The sequence below is a fragment of the Martes martes genome, assembly GCF_963455335.1.
Source record: "Martes martes genome assembly, contig: SUPER_18_unloc_1, whole genome shotgun sequence".
Taxonomy (NCBI): Eukaryota; Metazoa; Chordata; class Mammalia; order Carnivora; family Mustelidae; genus Martes; species Martes martes.
Window position 1 is genome coordinate 1,661,122 of NW_027666704.1, and position 25,162 is coordinate 1,686,283.

Here is a 25,162-nt window from a genome sequence, read left to right on the forward strand (position 1 = left end):
TCACCCAAGGTGGATCCAAGCACTTCTCCCTCAAAATTCACATAGAAATGATTAAACGCTATGCCGTTTTCTTCCTCATCCTCTTGCCACTGGTACGGCTCAGACCAATCTCAGCTGGGCTTTTCTAGTAACTTCTCTACTAACTGTCTTTACCCCTCGACTTTCTTCTGTTAATTATTTTTTCACGGTGCCACCAGACTTTTTGGATATACATTTCTGATCATATTATATGCGTATTGACTTGCCAGTGTTTCCCCTTTGAGATTAAATCTGAACACCTTGGAAGAATTCATGGTTGGTCCTTGCTTTTCTTTCTAGCCTCTTTACTATATTCCATCTCCTTCATGTACCCTATCTAGGTTACTCTGTATTTCTGGAATATGTCATGTACTTTTATACTTTCTGTCTGTTGAGAATTCATTTCTCTAGCTCCTTTATCAGCTCCTGCTTTATCTCCCCTACATGTGCTGCACTGCAGTCCACTCATCTCACCCAGTCCTAAGCAACCACTATTCTACTCTCATCTCTGTAGATTTCCCTAGTTTAGACGTTCATGTGAACAGAAACATATAACGTGTGGCCTTTTGTGACTTGCTTCTTTTACTTAGCATAGTGTTTCAGGGTTCATCCATGTTGTAACATGTATCAGTCCTTCAGTCCTTTTTATCGCTGAAGAGTATTCCATTGTATGTATATGCCACATTTTGTTTATCCACTTATCTGTTGATGGACATTTGGGTTGTTTCCACATTATGAAATAGTGCTGTTATGACCATTCATGTACAAGTATTTGTTTGAATACCTATTTTCAGTTTTTTGAGGGGATTCACACCCCCATACACACACCCCTAGGAGTGGAAACACTGGGTCATGGTAATTCTGTATTTAACTTTCTGAGGAATTGTCAGACTGTTTTTTTCAACAGGTGAATCATTTTTCATCCCTCCAATATATGAGGGTCATAATTTATCCACATTCTTGCCAACATTTATTATTTTCCATCTTTTTTATTATAGCCATCCTAGTGGGTGTGAAGTGGTGTGTTAATGTGTTTGTATTTGCATGATAAATGATGTTGATTATGTTTTCATGTGCTTTGGACATTAGTTTACCTTCTATAGAAAAATGTCTATTCAGATTTTTAAATTGGGTTGTTTGTTTATTTTTGTTATTGAGTTGTAGGAGTTCTTTATATATGCTGGATGCTATATATAAATATATATATGCTAGATGCTAGACCCTTATCAGATATATGACTTCTAACTATTTTCTCCCATTCTATAGATTGCCTTTTCACTTTCCTGATAGTGTCTTTTGATGCACAAAAGTTCTTAGTTTTGATGAAGTCTAATTTTTTCTTTTTTTGTGGCTTAGGCTTTTTGTTGCTTATCTAAGATTCCATTCTTAAATCCAGGACCATGAAGTTTACCCCTGTGTTTACTTCTAGGAGTTTTAGCTCTTACATTTAGATCTTTGCACCCTTTTGAGTTTTAGCTCTTATATTTTAGCTCTTAATTTAGATCTTTGTACCCTTTTGAGTTATTTTTTGTATATGGTTTGTGGTGGGTATTCAGCTGCATTCTTCTGTTGTATGTAAACAGTAATCCTAGCACCATTTGTCAGAGATACTATTCTTTACACATTGAATGATCTTGGTGCCCTTGTTAAATGTCCTTATTTTAGTTCCTCCTTTCCCTCGCCACCTATTTCCAGAGGTGCCTCGAGTTTCTGAACCTTTTGGTAATTCTGTACGTTGGGTTGGTGAGCTTTCTCTGCTGCCAGGATAGGATTCCATTATCTCTGGTATACCCATATTTACATTATTATTTTCTAGGTAGTCTTTTGTTTCAGTTTTAATTTTTCTTTGACCTGACAGCTTCTTTTTGTTTCCAAGTGGCATTTTCATGTGTGTGCTTTGCTCAAGTTGTTTTCTACTTTTAATTACATTGCAGTAAAAGAATACTCAGTTATCACCTTTTCCAGAAAGCTTTTCCTCACCACTCACCACCCCCCCCGAACCCTTCCCCCCACAAGCTGGCTGACTTCCTCCTCCTCCTTGCTCCAGTCACATCTTCTGCTAATCTCTGACACCAGCACGTTGTATGCAGATGATCTTTTTTCTCCTCTGTCCTTCCACGGCACTATGAAATTCTCTGCTGTTGGGGCTGTGTTTTGTTTTCTCTTTCTGTATCCAGCAGTTCAGTATAGTTCCTCATGCACAACAAGAGCCCAATTAAGGTTTGTTAACTGAAAATTTGCTAAAATTCCCTTTCACACCCTCATTGCTAAGGGTTAACACTAAGTTTCTGTTTTTAAGTGAATTTGGTGAGGTTCAAGGTTATCATCTACTAACCAGAAAGTGCCTCTGTTGGAAGACCAGACCACTTATTGAGTATGTGTTAGCCTCTGTTAAGGCCTTGTAAATAACTTATTTGAGATGTATGAATCTGCTACCTTCCTGCTTTGCAAATAAGAGAGCGAAGTCTTGGGGAGGTTGAGTAACCATCCCAGTCATGCATCTGCTAGCAAGTGGGGGTGCTTCTTGAACACAGAGCTTGATTTCTGTGCAGTTGAGTGGTGCCCCCTCATCTTATTAGGGACCCTCATCACTTTAGCACAGGTCTTCCCAGCCTTCTGCAAAGAACTGGGAAATGAGATCATTCATTGTCTCAAATTCAGACTTCTTTTATTTTTATTTTCTCATACCAAAGTTTAAAATAACTATGAAGTGAAATCTGTTCTTCCTTTTGTGATTTCTTTTTGGTGTTTAAGCTTAAAAAGACTTCCTCTCTCTAATAGCTTGATGAAGATTCTATTTTTTCTTACTTCTAATTTCTATATACTTTTTTTTTAAACTCTAATTCACCTGGAATTTATTTTGATTAACCACACACTGGTCCTTTTAAATTGCGGTAATGCTGATGTCCCTTAATAGATTTGGCAAGTCTCATATTGCTGGATATTTAGGTTGTTGCTAAAATGCTGCTATGAATACTTTTGTATAGCCACTTTTTGTTTTAGTCTCCTTTTGGTGGCGGGCTTGTTTGTGTGTTTGTGCATGTGGCGGTTGTGGTGGTGGTGGTAGAGGGCTTTCCTTCCCCTCCCCTTTTTTAAAAAAGATTCTTATTTAAGAGAGAGTGAGAGAGACCACGGGGAATGGGGAGAGGCAAAGGGAGTGGGAGAAGCAGACTCCCTCCTGATGAGGGAGCCTGACGTGGGGCTTGATCCCAGGACCCTGAGATCATGACCTGAACTTAAGGCAGATATTTAACCAACTGAGCCACCGAGGCAACCCGGAGGGCTTTCTTTTCTTTGCAGGTTTCCTTAGGCTGTACTTCCAGAGGATTAAAGAAAGGAACAACTAATTTTATTTTTTTATTGAGGTATAATTGACATATAACATGTTAGTTTCAGAGGGTACAATATAATGATTCAGTGTCTGTATATACTGCAAAATTGTCATTACAGGAAGTCTAGTTAACACCCATCTCCATATAGTTAACAATAATTTTTTATTATGATGAGAACTTTTAAGATCTACTCTCTTAGCAACTTTTAAATATATAGTACAGTATTAACTGTAGTCACCATGCTGTACATTACATCCCATTACTTATTTATTTTATAGCTGGAAGTTTGTACCTTTTGATCCCCTTTCACTGATTTTTGCCTGACATCACCTCACCCTCTGCAACCACTAATCCGTTCTCTGTATATGTGAGCTTGGTTTTGTTGATACTGTCTTATATTCCACATGTAATGAGATCATATGGTATTTCTCTTTCTCTGACTTCTTTCATTTAGCATAATGCCCTTAACATCCATCCATGTTGTTGCAAAGGGCAAGAGATCCTTCTTTTTTATGGCTGAATAGTATTCCATGGACATGAACCATTGTTTAATCAAGCACTTGAGTTTCTGCTAAGTACAGGGCATTGTACTAGGTGCTGAGTTGCCGAGTGGCTCTGATAGCTCTGTTTTCACCTGATTTTCAGCAACCTGTATCATGCCCATCAATCATATATTTTTGTTCACTTAAATGTAGGTCCGTCTAGTGTGGTTGATTGTACTAAAGTTGCCATGTCCTATAATGGCTGTGGATCTGGTAAGCGTGGTTTATCTTCTGTTTCTCATAACTCTGGCTCTTTAATTAGGGAGAAGAAACTGCAGTTAGAATATTGAAGTTCATTCCACATTTACTAGTCTTACTAGGTTGTTTTTTTCCAGTTTATTTGGTTGCTGGTTGCATAGTCTTGCCTTAAATTTGTCTTGGCGGATCATCTCTGCAAACTTGCTCTTCTAAAACTGTATCCAGTATTTGCTCAAGTGAAGAGGCTTTTTGTTGTTGTTGTTTTGAGATTTATTTATTTGAAAGAGAGAGTGTATGAGCAGGGGGAGGAGCAGAGGAAGAGAGAGAGAGACTCTTCAAGCAGATTCCCCACCAAGTATGGAGCCTGGTATGGGGCTCGATCCCAGGACCCGGAGATCATTACCTGAGCTGAAATCAAGAGTCAGATGCTCAGCTGACTGAACCACCCAGGTGACCTCAAGTAAAGAGTTTTAAATTTCAGTTTTCAAGATACATAAAGCTAGTTTAAAGGAAATGATGGATACTTACATTATTTTAATGGTGGGGTGCCTGGGTGGCTCAGTCGGTTAAGCCTCTGACTCTTGATTTCAGCTCAGATTCTTGATTTCAGGGTTGTGAGTTCAAGCCCCACTTGGGCTCCACGCTGGATATGGAGCCTACTTAAAAAAAAGAAAGAGAAAAAGAAAAAATTATTTTAATGGCTAGAGAAGTTATCTCAAAGTAGATCATTTTTTTAAATTATAGTTTAAATTACATAATGCAGTTTCTTAATTTCTCTTTTGGGTGAATTTCTTTGTAATGAATAAAAAGAATTCTGAATTGACAAATTTCTTTTTCTCTTCTTTTTTTTTTTTTTCCAGGAATCCACTTAAACAACAATCTAAACCACTTGAAATTTGGCTTGGATCATCGACTGTCTTCTCCTACACAGGCAGCAGCAAAGCAAGGGAAAACAGACTTGCCCCCGACAAGAGCAGGAAACGACAAGATTGTTCTATTAGTGTGTAACCGAGCGTGCACTGGGCAGCAAGGGAAAAGGTAAAAACTGGCTCACTAATAAGTGCTGAAACTTTAAAAGTTCAGTATTTTCAAACATTTTAAAAAGTAAGGATGAAAAACCCTTACTTTTATTGATTTTCGATTCGGATATTTAGAAAGAATGTGTGTATTAGTTGACCTGATTTGAGGGCTTGGGAGGGGGAGAATATAAAATTAGGATGATAGAATCAGAATTAGAAAGGCTCTGCAAGCTCATCTAGTTGTTAAAGTCTTGGTTCATGTGTTTATATTTAGTTCAGGTTCCTCGTGGGGCCTGGAGGCCTATATCCAGCTACTTTCTTAACAGCTTTTTTTCCCCTTTTAAAAAAATTCTTAACATATCTACTTGAATGGTACATGCATCTCAGTCTTATGTTCCAAACTGAACTGATTCTCTTTATAAATCTGGCCCTCCAGTATTTCCTGTCTCAGCAAATGGCAGCACTATTCATTTAGCTGCTTAAGTCAGAAAATCGGGAGTTGCAAATCTCTCTCAAATCTGTTTCCTGCTAAAAATTTATAGGAGTTTTAGACTATCTTTTAAGGCAGCTCTGTCACAGTAGTATTGTAACCTGAGTAATAACAAAATATGGATATGTTTCATGGACAAAGGACTCTCTTTCTGCTGTTTGTCAGAATAGCATTTTATTAGTCTTTTAAAACGTTTCTTCGAAATAACTTCCTTATTTAATAATGGTTAATGTAGGTACGAAACGTGTTGATTTGTGTATTTATGATATTCGTTAACAAATACTTCAGTGTTTACAACGTGTTGGGCACTGTTCCAGCACTGGCATGGGGCAGTGAATGAGACAGACTGTGTTCTTGTGGAGCTTACATCCCAGTGACGACAGACCCACTGTAAACAAGTAAACACAGGTCACTTCAGACAGTCTTCACTGCTTAGAAGATAAGAAAGCGGGCTGGGGTGGCAGAGTGTGCTGGTCGGGGGGCGGCCAGACCCCTCTAGAGAGGGGGACAGGGAGGTCCACCTGAGGAAGGAGCATGGAGCTGAGGAGACAGTGTAAGTGATGTGAGCCTCCAGAGAGAAGGCTCCTTGGGGGAGAGAACATGAGTACAAAACCCCTGAGACTAAGGGGAACTTGGCATGTTTAAGGGGCAGAAAGAAAGGCAGCTCAGTGTGTTGATATAAAATAAAGAACCTGTGGAGTCCCTTTTGTGATGCTCTTCTCTTACAAGTGAAGATGCGGCCATGTGAAAAATAGGAGGAGCCGGTTTCCATGTGCCTGTAATTTCTTTCACATCACAGCGCTGTTTGTGGAGTACTGCCCTGTGTAGACCGAGGCTGTTAGGAATGGCTTTCTTGATCTGAGTGCATCTCTGTCAGCCTGAGTCAGGGTTTATCTCTTGGCTCCTTCGTTCGTTCATTAAGCACGTATTGATTTCTGGGCGTTGGCTGTTTGGATCACTGTGGTAAATAAATCACAGTTCCTGCTCTCAGGTAACTGTCTACTGGTGGAGGCAGACAGATAGACAGTATTTGTAGCATGGTGGAGTTAGTGCTGTGGCCCAGACAGCACAGGGAACAAATCAACAGGGTGCTTCCTAGAGAAGAATCCCTCTACTGGGTCTTGATGTGAGTGAGTAGGAAGTGGCCTAGAGGAAGGGTGGAGGGGTTTTCCAGGGGAGGGGGTTGACTGCATAGAGAATGAGTAAGACATGCGTAGGGCACAAATAGGTCTGAGTGGCCAGGCTTGGGTGAGAGAGCCCCTGGGCCAGGAGTCCTCGGCCCTGGCTGCATATCGAACCACCTGGGGGTTCCTCAGTAAATCTCTGTGCCCAGCCCCTGTACCAGAGTGATTACAGCAGAATCTTGGGGGCTTAATTAAAAAAAAAAATCCCCGGGGGCTGCAGCATGGGCAGGGGCACATGGCTTCTACCGTAGGCTGGAAGCTGACTTTCAGGATCACTTGCTTGCCAGTGACTTCCTTGTCAGACAGCCAGGCTATGGCCACCTGCCTGCTAGACCTTCCAGTCCTGTCTATTCCTGCAGCACACAGCCCCTTATATGTGGACCCATGCTGTTTGCCAGACCATGTCCTCAACCATCCCCTTTCCTTACCATATCCGTTGATCCAGTCCTCTTGCTATCTGGTACCCCTGAGAAGCCATTTTGGCACATGAACTGATAAATGTCATTTAGAAACCTAAGCTTCTCTGCTGACTTTTTCATCCACTGATGGGAGTAACTATTAAATTTCCTGTTTTATTTTGAGAACTGTCCTAAACCCAATAATATAGTCATTCCATTTTAAGAGACCATGAATGAAGAGTTACGCATTAAAGGGATTGCCATACTTTTAAGGTGATTGCAGTATTTATGTATGTTAGATTTGGACTGCCTTTTGTGCTGCACTTAGAGAAGACAATAGCGTGGGACCTTTTGCAGAAGGAAATCTTGGAGAAGATGAAGTATTTCCTGAGGCCCACGGTTTGCATCCAGGTGAGTAAGCATTTTGACACTCCAGCATAGCATGCGTGTGTACCCAAGTGAAGAAACAGTCACTGCGGTGAAATTTGAATTTCGGACCTCTGCACTTAGGGTAGACCAGGTGCTGAGCTGGGATGTTGAGGAGCCCTGGTGGATAGCTGTTTGGTAAAGTCAGCTGTGTTCACATTTTCAAGACTTAAGAATTTACCCCTCAGTTCCTGGCCACTGCCAGAATTTCTTTGAATTGCTAGGTATTTCTTTATAATATATATTTATCTAATAAAGATTAGTACATGGCCAGCTTTGAGAGATTTTGTAGAACAGCTATCTGTGTATTTTCAAAATTAGGATTACTATATGACGGTATCCCTGGAGGACTTACATTCAATTAAGGTTCAGCCTAAAGCAACATATTACTTGTCTTGCGTAACATATTTGGCTATGTAAATTGCATTTAGGTACATCATCTTTAAAGTGTGTAAGAGTGGCTCGACAGCCTAACAGAATATCAGAGAGAAGCATTTTGCAAAACCGTTTGTTGTCCGTCTAATCTGTTTTGGAAATGCCACTGTGACGCACATGCCCTTGAAGAACAGTTCAGCCACATTTTCCTTTATTGTTTGACGCAGGTGTGTCCATTCAGTTTGCGTGTTGTCAGTGTTGTGGGGATAACATACTTGTTGCCCCAGGAGGAGCAGCCGCTGTGCCACCCAACAGTAGAAAGGTAAAAATCAATCAGTCACCTTGTAGAATTTTATTAATGCTCCTGTGTAATTTCTAGTGATGTCTTGTATAATTTCTACCTCAGTGTGGCAGGCTCTTTAGGCTTGTTTAGAAATTAAGTCTACTTATTTTACTTTTTATTCATACTTGAGTATGATATATATGATCTTTTTTGAAATCAGAGAAGTCTGGAGTAGTCCTGTCAGGAAATCAAATTATTGTATGTCCCAGGACTACAGCTAAATTACATTTTAATATTCAGTCAGGATGGAACTTATCCAAAGTAGAATTCTCATCCTGCCACTCTCCTCCTGGAAATCTTTTTTTTTTTTTTTAAAGACTTTTTAAATTTATTTGACAGAGCGAGATCACAAGTAGGCAGAGAGACAGGCAGAGGGGAAGGGGAAAGCAGGCTCCCCACTGAGCAGAGAGCCCGATGCGGGGCTCGATCCCAGGACCCCGAGATCATGACCTAAGCTGAAGGCAGAGGCTTAACCCACTGAGCCACCCAGGCGCCCCTCCTCCTGGAAATCTTAAATGGAAACCTATAGTTTAAAAGATAAAGTCTGACTCCCACGGTGTATGAAGCTCTACACGGTTTGAACCCTGCTACTTACCACTTGTCAGGCCCCGCTCTTCTCCTCCTCCCATCTTAGACTTTCAGTAGTATCAGAGTGCGAGGATTGCTGGAACGTGTGGCACAGCTTCGTGTGTGCCTTTGCATGTGTGGTGCCCTCTGTTGATCATTCCATTCCTTTGAGCCTTCTTTCTGTCCCTCCTCTCCCTCAGTAGACTTTGTCACTTCATTCTGCTACCTCTGTGCTTGGTTTATGGGGGAGAAGGAGAGATGCAGGAGCAGACTTTGTTTCCAGAGGAACTATTGTCTGGTCTCTATCTGGGTTTGTGAGAAATGAGACAAAAAATTACAAAGGTCATAAAGAATATCTAAAAGTGATTGTGAACAGCCTTATAACATGAGACTAATTTCTTTCAATCTCTTTATTTCTATACTGGACATTTTTTTTTTAAGATTTTTAAAAATTTATAAATTTGACAGATCACAAGTAGGAAGAGAGCAGGCAGAAAGAGAAGGGGTAAGCAGGCTCCCTGCTGAGCAGAGAGTCCGATGTGGGGCTCGATCCCAGGACCCTGGGATCATGACCTGAGCAGAAGGCAGAGGCTTAACCTACCGAGCCAACCAGGCACCCCTATACTGGACATTTTAATTTAAGGATTTTTCAGTCCAATTGTAACCTAGTTATTCTAGATACGAGGTCATAATGGTCTCACTGGAAACTTTTTCTGATAAGGAACGATGATGAAGATTTTCAGTAATCGCAATTTATGATATCGAATTTCAAATAGGACATAATCACATAGGTAAAATCATTTCTTTAGAACACAATATGTGACTTCCATCTCTGTGCTCTAGGGCATTAAAATCTTGTGGACCAGGTGGCACCGCTCATGTGAAGTTAGTGGTAGAATGGGACAAGGAAACAAAAGATTTGTAAGTATTTTTTTTTTTTACCTAGTACTTATAGAATCATTGTTTTAATGATCATTTTAATAGCATCCCTTTGATCTTTCAGATTAGCTAAAACAAATCTCTCTTTAAGTATCCAAGTGGACTGCTAATCCTTTAGTTAACCAGTTATCTGGATCTCAAAAACCTCAGAGTATTTGTTGGATGCTGATCAGACAGAACTATTCATTCATTACTTGACAGGGCCAATTACTTTTTTAAAAACTTTTAGAGAGAGCACGCTCAAGGAGAGGTGGGGGAGGGGAGGAGAGGCAGAGAGAAAGAGAATCTTAATCCACGCTGGGCAAGGAGCCTAACTCAGGGCTTAATCCCACAACCCAGAGATCAGGACCTGAGCTGAAATCAAGAGTGGGATGCTTAACTGACTGCGCCACCCAGCTGCCCCTTTTATTTTTACTATAGGCCCATTAACTCTTGTAAATTATGTCAAATGCCCTTAGATACACAGGACAAGAATATATGAATTAATAGTTCATGGCCACTCCCATGAAAACCAACTCCCAAGTTATTTCTTGAAAATATCTTTATAGATACAGAACTTTTCAAGCATATTTTGAAACAGAGAGAAGTTGGATGACCAGTTGGGTAACCTGTTTGCTTTCATTACACATTGGTTCTTTTTGATTATAAATTTACAGTCACATTGTGAAGCTGCAGTTTTGAGGTCAGTTTTGCAAGACATCCTCTAATAAATACCCACCCCCTCCCTCATTGCAGCCTGTTTGTAAATACTGAAGATGAATATATTCCTGATGCAGAAAGCGTCCGTCTGCAGAGGGAGCGTCATCATCAGCCTCAGACTTGCACTTTATCCCAGTGTTTCCAGCTCTACACCAAAGAGGAGCGGGTAAGCGCCTGGCAGCGCTTCTTGGGTGGGGAGGGGGCGGGGGTGATGGGGCAGGATGACACGAGAGAAGCAGATGATGCCCCAGAAAAGTCCCCAGACATTCTGCACTCATGTAAGTTTTGCACACTTGATGGGCATCTAAGTGCTGTCTCTTTTAGGACTTTAACAAAAAGTAGTTTAGATTACTAGAAAATTTTGACTGATTAAAATGCTCTAGAAGTGAACCTTCATAGTTAATATTTTCCCTTTTTAACGATAATACATTTTTTTGTTTCGATTTAGAGATTTTGTCTATTTATTCTTAAGACTTTATTGAGAGCGAGAGAGAGCATGCACATGAGAGAGTGAGCACAAGTGGGTGGGGGGCAGAGGGAGAGGGAGAAGCAGACTCTCCCCTGAGCAGGGAGCCCGACGGAGGGCTCAATCCCAGGACCATGGGATCATGACGTGAGGCGAAGGCAGACATTTAACCAACTGAGCCACCCAGGTGCCCCTCGATTTTAGAGATTTTAAATCATTTGCCCTAGTAACCAGAATAGTGTTTCTTAATTTTTTGGCGCTAAGAACATAGGTGCTAGAACCTATTTAAATTTAAACTAAATTAATGAAAATGAAGTAAAATTAAAAATTCAGTTCCTTAGCTGCAGCGGATATACATGGAAAGTTCTATCAAACAGCATGCTTTGGACCGCTCAACACAGTGCTTGGCAGATAGAGGGGACTCAGTAAATATTTGAATGAAAGAATGGACAGATACATGGATAAATAAGTCTCTGTGGATGGGGCCAAGGCCTGTGTGGTTTAAAACTCTTTAGGTTTATGCACATTGACTAGAGTACTTGGCATTCATCTAATCTTGAGTTGATGTTTAGGATCATAATTTTGACTAATTGTTACTGCTCACTCTTGTATGTAGTGAACCCTGAAATTTCAGGGTCGGAGGGGACTTTAAAACTCCTTTATTCTAAAGGTTGAGTTCTTCTACCTAATTGCAAATAGGTGATTTTCCAGCCAGTTTGGATACCTTAGTTATGAGGCATTAGTCTCTACTCAAGAGACATGCCATTTCCTCTCTAGATGTCTCTGATGGTCATGGAGGCTGCCCTGAAATGGGCCCCAGGTTACTGCAGCCAACAGGCGTTCTCTCTCCTGAGTTTGTTAAGGATATTTGAGGACAAGTCTTACTTTTCTTCCACTTGTCTATCCTTTAAGTATTTGAGAATACTTCTAATATTCTCGCAGAGTCTTTTGCCCCCAAGCTGTTCATAGCTATTTCCTTTAATAATAGTTTTTTTTTTATAAGACCTATTTTTTCTTTTTCAGTGTGGGGCCTAATTATAAAATAGTTAGTTGGCGTTATTTTTTTAATATAAAAAAATTTTTTTAGATTTTACATATTTATATGAGAGAGAGAGAACACAGCAGGGAGGAGAGGAGAGGGAGAAGCAGACCCCCTGCTGAGCAGGGAGCCTGATGTGGGGTTTGATTCTAGCACCCGGGGATCATGACCTGAGTTGAAGGCAGATGCTTAACTGACTGAGCCACCCAGGCGCCCCAGTTAGTTGGCTTTAAAATGGGTAGATGGTAGACTCTGTTTGGAACTTTGTCCTATTTGGGGTTTTTTTCCCACTCTTTTTCTTTTTAATTTTGGAGATGTTTGAGAATGGCACAGAGCTTAAAACTGATCAGATCGTCTAGATGACAACATTGGTATTCCACAAAACATCTCACTGATCTAGAAGGATGAGTTCAAGCTGGCAAGATACATTTTAGTAGAGATTCATTCATTCAGTAAATGTTTACTGAGTACATACTATGTACCAGGCCAGGTGGTGTTTCTGCCTTTGGGCTCTTTATAGTCTAGTGGGGATAAATAAGTAAATCAAGGAAGCAACTGGATGTCGTTGAGAAACAGGAATGAGACCAGTGTGACTGGGACACAGGCCTGAGGAAGAGAGTTGTGGGAATCTGTCCTAGCATAACCTAGCATCTGTATATCCGTAGCATCTATAAGCAGTGCCTGGCACAGAGAAAGCATTTGGTAAGTACATAAGAATGAACGAATAAATGAGTATAACTGGAGCAGTTCAGTTATCAGGTCCAAAAATAACTACACGTACAGAGGAGGAGACAAGGAGACTTAGCAGCAGGCCATGAGGTGTAACTTTGGGTGTAGTTGTCTGGAAGCTCAGTATTGATTCTCAGTGTCACGTGTCAGCCATAGTCAGCTGCCTTAAGGATACTTTATTTTTTTATTTTTTTGAAGATTTTATATGTTTATTTGACAGAGACACAGTGAGAGAGGGAACACAAGCAGGGAGAGTGGGAGTGGGAGAAGCAGGCCTCCCGCCGAGCAGGGAGCCGGATGTGGGGCCCGATCCCAGGACCCTGGGATCATGACCTGAGCCAAAGGCAGACGCCTGACGACTGAGCCACCCAGGTGCCCCATGGATACTTTTAAACCCAGCCCAGAACTCAGATGGTGATAGCGCTGCTCTTTTCATTACCTTAAATGTTCGTGGTTAAAAGAGTGACAAACCAGGGCATGAGAGAGCAGCTAGGAGATGGTGCATCTGGAAACTATGATGCACTGAATATCTTTTGACAGAGGCGGACTTAAGTGGGGACCTGATAGTTATTTTTAGGCACTTCAAGGACTGTCTGTGGATGAGGGATTGGACTGAATTCTATCTAAAAAGCAGAACTTAAAGATTGGAAACACAAGGGAGAATGTATTTGTCTTAATATGAGAAAGAACTCTCTGACCATCTGAAAATGAAACAGCTGCCTGCTGAGATGGCTGGCCTTCGTTTGCTGGGCAGAGTGAGCTGGACCAGTGGTGCTCCGAATATGATCTGTAGGGCCAGGAGCTCTTTGTAGCAGTTTGCAAGAAGAAAAGTGCAGAAATCAGAGACATTTTAGAAAATGTCACCGCTGTTAGACATTGTCAGGACATTCTTACTGTATCTTATGTAAGTATCTATATTAGAAGTTAACAAAACAAATAACAACTTGTGCCTTTACCACAAGGCCTGGGCTGGATGCCCACATTTGGAGACTATTACTGTCACAGAGAGGTGCAGACTTGCAGGGACCTACACTGTCATCCAGTAAGTCTAAGTGTCTGAGCCACTTCCATCCACCCAGACTTCTATTTCTCCCCATGTTTCCTACAAACATGATTGGGTCTCCCTGTCATGAAAAAAAAATCCCCTCAATTCTGTTTTCCTTTCCAGTGACTGGGCCTGCCTTTCTCCTCCTCCTTTCTGCTTCATTACCCTTTAGTGCTTTCAGCTCTCTCCTTCCCTGCATCTGACTTGCGCTTCTGACACTGTCCTCTCAAACTCTCGGTGGCCCCTGGTTTGCCCAGTTCTGTGGCCTTTGCTCCATCTCCATCCGATCTCTCCAGGATCTTGCCGTTCTCTCTCCTTGGTGTGCATAAAAAAGAGCGCATCTGGTTTGCCTATTTTTCTGACTATACATCCTCAGGCTCTGGTGGTTTTTCAGCTTTAGTATTTTGTTTAAAAAGAGGCATTTCCCCAAGATTCTGTTCTTGACTTGTGTCTGTTCCATCTCAGCGGGCACTCTCATCCATACCGTGGTTTCCTTACCTCATCACTCTCATGGCCCTCAGTCCGATGCATCTTCTGAACTCAGGAGGGGATTGAAATCTCTCACCAGACGTGGGGCATGGGCAACTCTAACTGAATGTGTCCACATCCCGCAAGCCTTGCCTGGAGAGATGACACACGTGGACTTGAAGCCTCAGAAAGACCTTGTTGCTAGCAGGAGGTGGGGGCATTCTTTAAAGCTGTTCAGTGTTTGGGGGGAGAGAACGGTTAGGAGACTTGCAGAGGTCCAGGTAAGAGCAGGGGTGAGGATTTGGAATTAAGGCCATCTCCGTGGGAATGGAGTAGAGGAGGCAGGTGTGAGCTGTGGTGGGGACAATTACTTCGGATAGATGTGGAACCAGAGGAAGAGCAAAGGGTTTGAAGGCTTGCGATGCCCATCCCTACCCCTGCCGCGGGTGCTAACTTTGGTGGGTGGTGGTGGTGGTTGCTGAGGTAAGGACATAGAGGAAGAGGAAGTGTGTTGATGGAAAGGCAACAGAGGTTGAGTTTGGGAGTTTGTGGAATTTGAGGTTCTTCTGTGACATTGAATGTCCTCGGTGGAATATTTACCTGTTCAGTCATCTCTTTTTGAGGAATAACATATTCAGCAAATCTTCGGGGGCCAGCTCTGGCCAGGTGCCTCTTGCAATTGTGCTTTTTCATTGACTCCCCATCATATGTGGTTTCCAGTGAGATTCTGAATCACACCATGCCCTGACCAGGAAGGGAGTGCCGCGGTCTCCTCTAGAAAGTCTCGAGTCAAGTGGTGCTTACCAGAAGTCGTTTTGTGCTGCTTGTTTTCAGCTCGCCCCAGATGACGCCTGGCGTTGCCCGCACTGTAAGCAGCTGCAGCAGGGGAGCATTACATTAAGCCTCTGGACTCTGCCTGATGTGCTTATTATACATCTCAAGAGATTTCGACAGGTAGGTAAATCCTCTGTCCTAGTGAGAAAAGCTGTGACGGCGTTTCTTACGGTGGGCTGCGTGGGGATTCTTCAGGTGTCCCTGTTTGATGTAGTGTGTCTGTCCATGGTGTAACAGACATATCTGCCCCCTGATTCTTTTTACCAAAGTTGCTTCTTACCCAAAGCAAAATTGGAGCATCCTGTAACCCTTTAATTTCTAAACATTTTAGTTCATACTACAGATATTTTACTTTGTTTTTGAGGACTTGCTTTAGATTTGTGAATGTTGTGTTTTAAATTTTGGTAAGTGTACTTTGGGATTGGAAAAAAAAAAGTAGAGCTCCTTTCTGGGGTGGGTAGAATTCCCTTTGTACCTAAAGTAATAATGGGTGTTATCCTGCTCCCAGGGAGCTGTCATATAGTTGGGAAGATGAGTCATAAATATATACGAAGAAAAGCTGCTTTGAGCTGAATTACTCTGAGTCAGTTTTTCAAAAAAAGGCTGTCTATTCCCCGAGGCCCCGTTGTAGGAGAGGTTAAGAGGAAGTAAATGTTTATGGAGTGCCTGAGGCCTAGCTTTAAGGTTTGTATCTTAAAGATTAGGAGGAGGCATCTCCCAGGTGAGGTGGCAACAGGGCTGCGGGCACACCAGGGCAGAGGGAGCAGTGTGCACTGAGCCCTAGGCATGGATAGCACGTGTCAGAGACTGAAAGCAGGTCAGTTTGGCTGGAGCTCCAGAGGGCGGGGGAAGCTGTGAGTTGAGGTTAAAGGCGTGTGCAGACACTGGCCAAGCAGACCCTTGCAGGCAGAGTGGGATTCTGATAAAGGGTTATAACCAGATAAGCAACATGACCAAATTTGTGATTTGAAGAGACCATTCTGGCTGCCATGTGGAGAATGTGAGGCTGTACCTGTGAAGCTAGGGAGATCTGAAAGGAGCCATGGCAGCTGCCCAGGGGAGGGATGCTGCTGGCTTGTATGGAGCAGTGGCAATGGAGATAAGACCGGAATAGAATCAGAAGATGTTGAGGACTTGCTGATGAAGTGGAGGTGTCTGGGGTGACATGCACAGTATCCCTAGGGCTGGGCTTTCGAGGTGTCTGGGGTGACATGCACCGTATCCCTAGGGCTGGGCTTTCACTCAGAGGTTTGGGGTTTGGCTCCTACAATAGTAAGGAATGTCCCAACTGCATGTTTCCATTGGGATCCAGGTAGAAAGCTAGTGATGTTCAGAGCCCAGACTTCTCTGGCCCCTTCCACACATACACACACACACACACACTAACTTCCTTCACTTTCTCTTTCTTTAGGAGGCATGCCCTCACACTGCCCACACCTCAGACTCAAAACTGCAGCGCTGCTTTTGACTTCTTTCTTGGCCCTCCCCTATAGCCAGTCACCTCTTGAGCTTGGCTGAGCCTCTGCATGGTCTCCTGAGTGTGTCCCCTTCTCCCCATTCATGCTGTCAGCCTGCCCTGCAGACCTGTGAGACTGCCCAGCTGGTTGCAGTCACATTGTCTTCTACTTGATTTCCTAACCTAAGCTGCTCCTTCATGTCACATCCTGTGCACTGCTCACACAGCTCTGATGATGTCCCCTCCTCCCTCAAGCCTCAGTGCTTGACTGCAGAACAAGGTCCAGATTCTTTAGTCTGACCTTCCTGACCATCTAGGGCGCATCCCGCCTTTCTCTTATGAACATTTTCCTTCTCTTAATAGATCCTTGGTTCCTTGGGGTGGATGTTAGCTGTGCCTGGTTAATTTCTTAAAGCTCCCATAGATAGGAAACATTTAGAAAACAGCCATTGAGCTAATGGTTGGATTTCAGAGGATTTCCCAGTGGCCTCAATAGAAAGTACAGATTACCCAAGATTATCACCTAAATGAATATATTAAGTCAGTGTTAGGCAGTAACATGCTTGTTGGAGGACGTGGGGAGGAAAAGGGCACACTGCTTATCCAGCGCTCTTCTGTGCCGGCATTGTGCGTCGTCTCTCACGTACATGATTACTCCGTCGCTTGTTCATGCCTCTGTGACAGAGGTATCAGGATGAACTGCCTGATAATGTCATTCTGTAAGTCAAAAACCTAAAAACCCTGTATCAGATGAGGAAATGGAGACTCAGAGGTTCATGACCCCTTATACGTAGGTCATTGCTTATTCTACTTTTGTGGTATTACAACCTGTTCCTCCAGGTAGTTCAAACTGTTAGTGAGTTTCCTTATTTGTATGTGCCTTGGGAAACATCAGATAGGTAATTCAAACCACTCTAGCTGATAGGGTCCACATTCCACACAAAACTGATCTCCCATCTACTTGCATGAAAATATCATCAGAACTTGTTTTTCTTCTTGCAACAGGAAGGAGACAGGCGTGTGAAACTTCAGAACATGGTCAAGTTCCCCTTGACTGGCCTGGATATGACACCTCATGTGGTTAAGAGAAGTCAGAGCAGCTGGAGTTTGCCATCCCATTGGTCTCCATGGAGACGGCCCTATGGACTCGGGAGGGACCCTGAGGACTACGTCTATGACCTGTATGCTGTGTGCAATCATCATGGCACCATGCAAGGGGGGCACTACACAGGTCTGCAGTGCGAGAGGCCGGGTGTCTATGCTGACCCTTCCTTCAGACAGCTTTTGCTTTTGACAGGGTTACTTTTGCTTTAAAAATTCCCTTTCTCTTCCAGTAGGCAGTGTGCCAACTTTGAGGGCAGTTTCATCCTCTGGATTGCTATCCAAGAGCAAATAAATGAAAATTCTTCCTTTTCCTGAGTTGGATCGTCCAATAATTGTCTGACCTGACTGGCGAGCGGTGCGTGCAGACAGCACTGTCTGGGCCACCAAGAACTCACTGTGGTTACCTCCCCTGTGCTCCACATTTAAGGTTTCACTCCACCTCCTTGAAATTCTAGCTTCTTGCTTATTTGGAGTGATTATATGAACCAGCTTCATAGAGTCTTTAAAGTGACTTGGAAGAGTTTTTTTTGTTTCAAGGCTAAATTTATTCTTCATTTTTTAAAAGTGACTTTGTTCATTATCTGAAATTTATAGACTAGAGAGAGGGAGAGAAAGAACATTATCATCATCCATGGGCTCATCACTCAAAAATAACCGTTGGTAACATTTTTAAAAGTAGCGATAAATGTACATATCAAAATTGACCATTCGAACCACGTTTGAAGTTTGCAGCTCATTGGCATTAAGTACATTTATGTTGTTGCGTGGCCCTCACCACCACCCCTCTCCAGACGTTTTCTTCTTTCCAAAGGGAAACATTAAACAGCAACTCTCCTCTGCCTTCTTCCCCCCATCTCCTGGCTACCACCAGTCTTCCTGTCTCTCTGAATCTGATTACTCCTGGAACCTTCTGTAAGTGGAACAATTAAGCTGTGTCCAGCTTAGTTCATGCAGCATAGTGTCTGTAAGATTCACCCGTGTTCTAAATGTGTCGGAATCTCCTTCCTTTTAAGGCTGAATGATAGTATCCCTTGTATGTAGGTAATATTTCTTCCAGTGTTTTTCTGTAAGTTTTGGCCATTATTTTACACTGTCGTGATTATACTGGTAGGTTCTATTTAGGTAAACATTCATGGACCACATCCTACATAGCTTGCCATGGGCTCACAACAGAGATGGCATCAGAAACAAGCAGGCCTTAATTCTGTCTTCCAGGAGCATAATCAGCTAGGGCGATAGAGGGCCGGATGATACGTAAGATCAGTAATGTGTCGTAGGTTCTGTGGTGGAAATGTGCATAGCGGGCGCGGCAGGGGGCCACGAGAATGTGGTCAGAGTGCTGGAGGCACAGGAGAAGCTGTGGGGATAGTAACCTGCTGTCGGTAGAGAAAGTGTCTTCCATTGATAATATTATTTCTCAGGAAAATGTACTTTCTAGCAAGAAATTGTTGAGAAAAAGTAAGACAGAACTGGATTTTATCCTGTTTTGTTCCTCTTTATATAGAGTGGGCTTTGGAAAATACCTGAAAACCCGCAGGTACTTTGGAGGTCCTATAGTTTAGAGACAGGAACATGGGCTAGAAGCTAGACACCTCTTCCACTTTCTGTGACCTACAGCAGGTGACCTCACATGAACTTGGTGACTACGCCAGTGAGCTATAAGGGTGCAGGACTGCCTCTCGGGACCTGTTGTTACCTAGGAAGAGCTTAGGCACTTTCTGCCTTATTTCCCCTTTGTGATCCTAGGTCATACCACTACTTTTTTGATTGATATATAAAAGTTTACGGTTTTAGTTTAGAGAACATTTTAAATGCCTTAGTGTTGTTGAATTCAAGATAACATGTTTTTAAGTTTTTATTTGGAATTCTATTTTGCACTAGTTCTAGCTATAATCACATAGTACTTGTATGGCTAACTCGTGTATGAATTCTAAATCAGACTTCCTTGATGAAGAACGTGCCTTTTTTCTTTTTTAAAATTTCCAGTTTTTCATGAAACAGCCTTTGTAAAAATACAGTAAGAATATCAAAACAGCGTCAGATTGCTATTTAATGCTAATCTCAGTTTGGGTGCTTATCTTGTTGTGGACTGAGACCAGTCTATGAACCACAATTTGAGTAGCATTTGTCTAGAGAACAATTGAGAAGCTAGTGCCAGGAAGAAAAGCAAGCAGAATTATTTTGTAAATAACACTGAAACCATTAGTGATTTGCCTTGCTGCCTTAGTTGCCTTGCTGTGACTGAGAACAGACCACCCTGAAGAGAAACACTGCGGTGTAAGTGCTGGGCTGCTCTGTAACTGTGTCTCGGGTGTGTGTCCCACTCTAGACAAGCAGCCGCCTCGCCAGCCGGGTCATTTCTATATCAAGTCTGACCTGACACCACTGGCCAGTTGCTGTTTTCCTAGCTCCTGTGCTGCCTCTCTCTCCACTTCTCTCCCCTTCTGGTTCTAGGAGTTCATAGCTATCCATGACTTCCCTCCCCATGATCAAAGATTCTTATTCTGCTCTTCTTTTCAGGGACATGTCCAGTGTAGCCCCTCCTCACCTGGGTCCCTTAAATTTCTTAAGGTTCCATACTGACAAACGTGGCTGTTGCCTACAAGGGAGTCACCCTTTGGCGCCACTGGAGTGGGAACTCCAGGGCTCTAGGACACTACGTGCCCTGCTCCTGGAGTGTTCAGTGAAATATTCTAGCACTCATTCATTCTCACTCCAATAAATGGGTATTTGTAGAAAGAGTGATAAGAACGTATCCCTCTGGATCAAGCTTATCACACCCCTTGATATATCCTTTTAAGATCACATAGCTTCATGAACACTAAGTTCTTGTCTGCTTTTGTTGGTACTTGAATGGTCATTATTTCTATCTCAGGCTTAGAATTTGAACTGGAGAGAAACATGCATGCATTTATGAGCTCAAAAGTTCTTAGTTTGCCAGGGGACTTCTGGGTCTTTGTTTGTGCTACCCTTGAGGGAGGCAGGGTGGGGTGGCTTAAGTGTAAGCTCAGGGACTAGATTCATCTGTTATGAGCTGCGCCCTGCACCAGCTGCTTGACCTTGGGCAAACCGATTAATCTTTTTGAGCTTCTGTAAAATGGGCATAATAATAGAACAAATCTCATAAGATTAGCTGAGAAGTTTGGCACATAATAAGTGCTAAACAAATATTAGCTGCTGGTAGTATTAGTATCCTTATTTCTAGTTCTGTTTTCTATCGCTAATAAATATTAAAATGTGATAACATGCTTATATCAGGGTTTCCCAGCCTTAGCACTCTTGATAGTTTGGCTGGATAATTCTTGCGGCGGTGACTATCCTGGGCATTGTAGAATGTTGAGCAGGATCCCCAGTCACCCACTCAATGCCAGTAGCACCCTACCCTCTAGTGTGACAGTCAAAAATGTCTCCATTCATTGCCAGATGTCCCTAGGGGAGCAGAATTGTCCCAGGTTGAAGCTCACTGGTTTAAATAAATGAGTATATTGTGTTTTCTAAGATTAAAGAGAGTTTTGTCCATCTGGAATTTAGAATTCCCTGAAACATTTTGCCTGAGTGTGATAGACAATTTGAAATTTTTTTTTAACCATATTACATGCAGCCTTAGAAAGCTCTTCAATTAATGATGTGAGCCAAAACACAAGTGTCTTTGGGCAGAGTGAGGTGGCTAGCACCCTCCTTTCCTGGTACTGATGACAGGCTCTTTTTTGGCAGCGTACTGTAAGAACTCTGTGGATGGCCTGTGGTACTGCTTTGATGACAGCGATGTGCAGCAGCTGTCAGAAGATGAGGTCTGCACACAGACTGCGTACATCCTTTTCTACCAGAGGCGGACGGCTATTCCGTCATGGTCGGCCAACAGCTCAGTGGCAGGTAAGGCCAACTTATTCTTCGGCAGGTTTTTCTAGAACAGAAGATTGTAATGAATGGTCCAGAGAACTCCACAAGGTCTCATGACTCCGTGGGGTTAATCAGATAAATCCTCACATTTACACTTAATCCGGAAGCCAAAATGATTGAGGTCAAGAAAACAGGGATGCAACATGTGAACCAGCAGAGTTCACATGGAAGTGGATAGAGCCTATCTCAAAGTGAGCTCACCATGTTTGCTTGTGGTATGAGCGAATGAATAAATGAATGAATGGATGAATGGAAAAGCAGTATGGCCTGCTACTCTAAAAGAGAGAATGAGTCTTGGCTTTGCCATATTTTGGTTGGATCATTGTCTTGGAGCACATCCCATCTAAGCCACGTATTTAATCACCTGTAACGTGGGAATACTAATAATACCTGTCTTACGGGGTTATTGTGTGCATCAGATTAGGTAAATGAGTGTTAGAGCCTTTTAGAAAAGGTAAAGCGCCATTAGAAATAGTTATTTTTCCCTATGAGGTTGGCCTTTTCTATTAGAAGGGTTGAATGCTATAGTCATATTAGATGGGCTGAGTTTAGCTGGATGGGGTCTAGTCTGGATACAGCCACACAGTCCAAACAAGATGATGCATGCTTCTTAATGCAGAGTTTAAGAGACTGTGGCTGAGGACGGGGACATGGTAACCTGGGATCACGTTAGGGAGTATTAGCCCTGGACTGAAACTTGTGAGAGGTAAGTTCGAAGCCTCTGGAAGGAGGCATGGCTGAAGCAGCGTGGACCCCTGCTGGAGTCAAGCCCCACTCAGTACACCCACCTCTCTGTAGGCACTCACTCCATTAAGAGTGGGAACTCCAGTGCTCTAGTGCTTTCCCCCAGTGCTTTCCACAACCTGAGATATGCTTGGAAATTACATCCTCTTGAAGTCTATTAAAGACATGTTCTCAATTTCGAGAGTAGTATCTGTTGCTCTGGAGTATATTTTAGGGCATCCCTGGAATGGACAGTAAGAGACTGACATGCAGCCTGGGTATGTGCGTGTGTGTGTTTGTGTATTAACATCGTGAAAATGACTTAACTATTCCACAAAGCAGTGAGGCTAAGTAGATAACGGAGCATGCCACTTCTATCTGCTCTGTGTGGGAATTTTTTCTGTGTGCTTAGAACAGTGCCCGGGAGTAGGTGCTTATTAAATATTTGTAGAATGAGTATGAATGATTCCATTGCCAGCACTTAAGACCTGCACTTTGCATTATGAAGTGTCCATGCCTACACTTGCATTTCACTACTATAAACATGTGCGAGTCTGCCCTCCTTCTCATCTTAATGGAATAGGCAAGCAGCATAGGCTCGGCCACCTTCCAGCTCCGGCAGCCGCGCTTCTGTGCAGGTGTGCACCGAGCCACCAGCCCGGGATTCTGACCTGACCTCAGTGCCCGCTTCGTTTACTGCAGGCTCCACAAGTTCTTCCTTGTGTGAACACTGGGTGAGCCGACTCCCAGGGAGCAAGCAAGCCAGCGTGACCTCTGCAGCTTCCTCCAGACGTACCTCCCTGGCCTCGTTGTCCGAGTCGGTGGAGATGGCTGGGGAGAGGAGTGAAGATGATGGTGGGTATGGGTTTTGTGACACATTTCCATGATGGTGTCTCACAGACATGCACAGAGTACCTCATGCTTAGGAACTAAGGCCCAAGAAGACTGGGAGAAGGTAAAAGGGCTGTGTAGCTGTAGGTTATAGTCATAAGTGCCGTTTTCTATAAACCTGATCATTCACTTTTCCTCTGTAACCTTTAGGATGACTTTCTTTTCCCACTTCATTATTTTCCACTTCTAAGGTCTAGCGTGGAGGCTGGAGCTGTAACTCTGTACAATAATATATACATTTCTTTCAAAGTGCTTTTCAGAGTCCTTAAAATAAGCTGTAAGGGGACTCTGCAAAGTGGTGATTTTTCCCGGGCCTCCTGGCAAGGAGGAGTCACGGTGCTGGCTCCAGTGGGGGCTTCCTGACCCTTGACTTCTCCCCTTTCTACCTCCGTTTCCTTCAGAGGAATTTGTGGCATGTTCTTTTAAGTATAGAAGCATCAAGAGCAAAAACTCTTGCCTTTGCATAAAGGTAGTTTTTAAGAATTCTGAAGATGGTCACAATACAGAAACTTGGGAAATAACAATACAAATGGACCTCCCCCCCCCTTTTTTTTAACCTTCACTGACTGCTTGAGTAATGGCAGCAGAACCCTCAGTTCTGACAGAAACCCCAGGTGGTGCGGGAAGGATCAGGCAGCCCAGGCACTGAGGCTGGGAGGAGGTGAGAGTGAGCTCAGCTTCTCTAATGAGGACGGTGACTCATCTCCCAGCAAGTCTCCTTCTGCGGCCAACCTGTGGCGGCCAGCTGGTGGCTGTAATCTGCGTCTTGTCTTTTGATGGGTAATTGTGAGAACTGAGAACGTGAAGTGGAGGGAAGCGGCAGGAGGCTGGCAGGGGAGGTCTGCGTCATTGTGACTCCAGCCCCGCTCCCTCTTCTGGCTTGTTACCTCTTTATTTGTAAAGTAATAGTACTTAACTGGAATCACTAAGCTCCTGACATTTTATGGAAAACCAGCCAGTGGACCTTTGCTTGTTTAGATAGGTTTTTGTCAGTGCAGCCTTTAAATTTAGAATTCACTGTTGTTTTAACAGTAAGCTGGTTTGCCCTCGGTCAGTTTTTAAACAGTGTAGTTGGTGAAATCAGTATCCTCCTAAGCATCATCATCACCGGGGGTGCTGGGTGGTGCCCACAGAGCAGAGCCTGTCTCTGGGGATCTTATCTGGAAGGTTTTATAAACACCACAGCTACAGTACCCAATATGCATGGAGTCTGATTTAGAATATTTTCTTTGGAAGGAAGTTTTAAGGCACTCAAAATAGAAGTGTGTTATTTATGTTAATTATGAACTTTTTCTTTGGAAGTTTGAAATCACTGAGTAGTATATTGTTCTGATTATGGATATTGCCTTCAGAAGTTTGAAGTCACTCAGGCTAGGAGTGTATTGTCTCTGTTTTTTCCCACGGATCTGCTGTTATAGTCAATAATCACAAGCCAGAGTGCATGTGGCGTTGAGTCGGGGGCAAGGGTTTGTGGTTCTGGTGTTCGCTCTGCCTCTGACTCTGTAACCTTGAGCAGCGACTTGACTTCTGTGGGTCCTGGTTGTCCTTAGATGAAGAAGCTCCATCAGTAGCTCACGTTTACTGAGCTTTACTGAGCGTCTGCAAAGTGCCAGGTGGGCATAAGACTTTCAGGACTTTATTTAGTTCTTATAGTAATCCTGTTAGTTAGAGCAGACTGCCTATGGGCGAAATATGGCCCCTGTCTTTATTTGTAAATAAAGCCACACCCATTGGTTTATGTGTCTTCTGTGGTGGCTTTCGTCCTGCAGTGACAGAGCTGAGTGGTTGGCCCACAAACCCTAGAGCATGAACTGTCTGAGCCTTTAAGTCTCTTGACCCCCGACGTACAACAAGAAGTAAAGAGACCCTTCGCTGATTTTTGAGTTAGAATGTCCCTATTTTGTACATAGGGGAATTGAGCTTACAAAAGTTGGAAGTCACGTGGCTGCCTTTGTGACCCCAGACATGCTGGCTGTG

At 43.1% G+C, this 25,162-nt stretch overlaps 1 protein-coding gene across 2 annotated transcripts in view; it reads left to right on the forward strand.

Moving 5' to 3' along the window:
• The window catches only part of USP31 (ubiquitin specific peptidase 31), a gene marked incomplete at its 5' end in the record, with an annotated part of 59,767 nt that overhangs the window by 32,304 nt on the left and 2,301 nt on the right, over positions 1 to 25,162 (forward strand). The window contains 9 exons of one of the 2 annotated variants that reach the window (XM_080831677.1): positions 4,951 to 5,128; positions 7,481 to 7,592; positions 8,210 to 8,304; positions 9,736 to 9,813; positions 10,567 to 10,696; positions 15,112 to 15,231; positions 17,573 to 17,798; positions 21,386 to 21,544; positions 22,997 to 23,149. In XM_080831677.1, coding sequence (XP_080687803.1) covers positions 4,951 to 5,128; positions 7,481 to 7,592; positions 8,210 to 8,304; positions 9,736 to 9,813; positions 10,567 to 10,696; positions 15,112 to 15,231; positions 17,573 to 17,798; positions 21,386 to 21,544; positions 22,997 to 23,149 — 1,251 coding nt within the window. The remainder of the gene's footprint in view (positions 1 to 4,950; positions 5,129 to 7,480; positions 7,593 to 8,209; positions 8,305 to 9,735; positions 9,814 to 10,566; positions 10,697 to 15,111; positions 15,232 to 17,572; positions 17,799 to 21,385; positions 21,545 to 22,996; positions 23,150 to 25,162) is intronic. The other variant, XM_080831678.1, reaches the window with a different exon arrangement.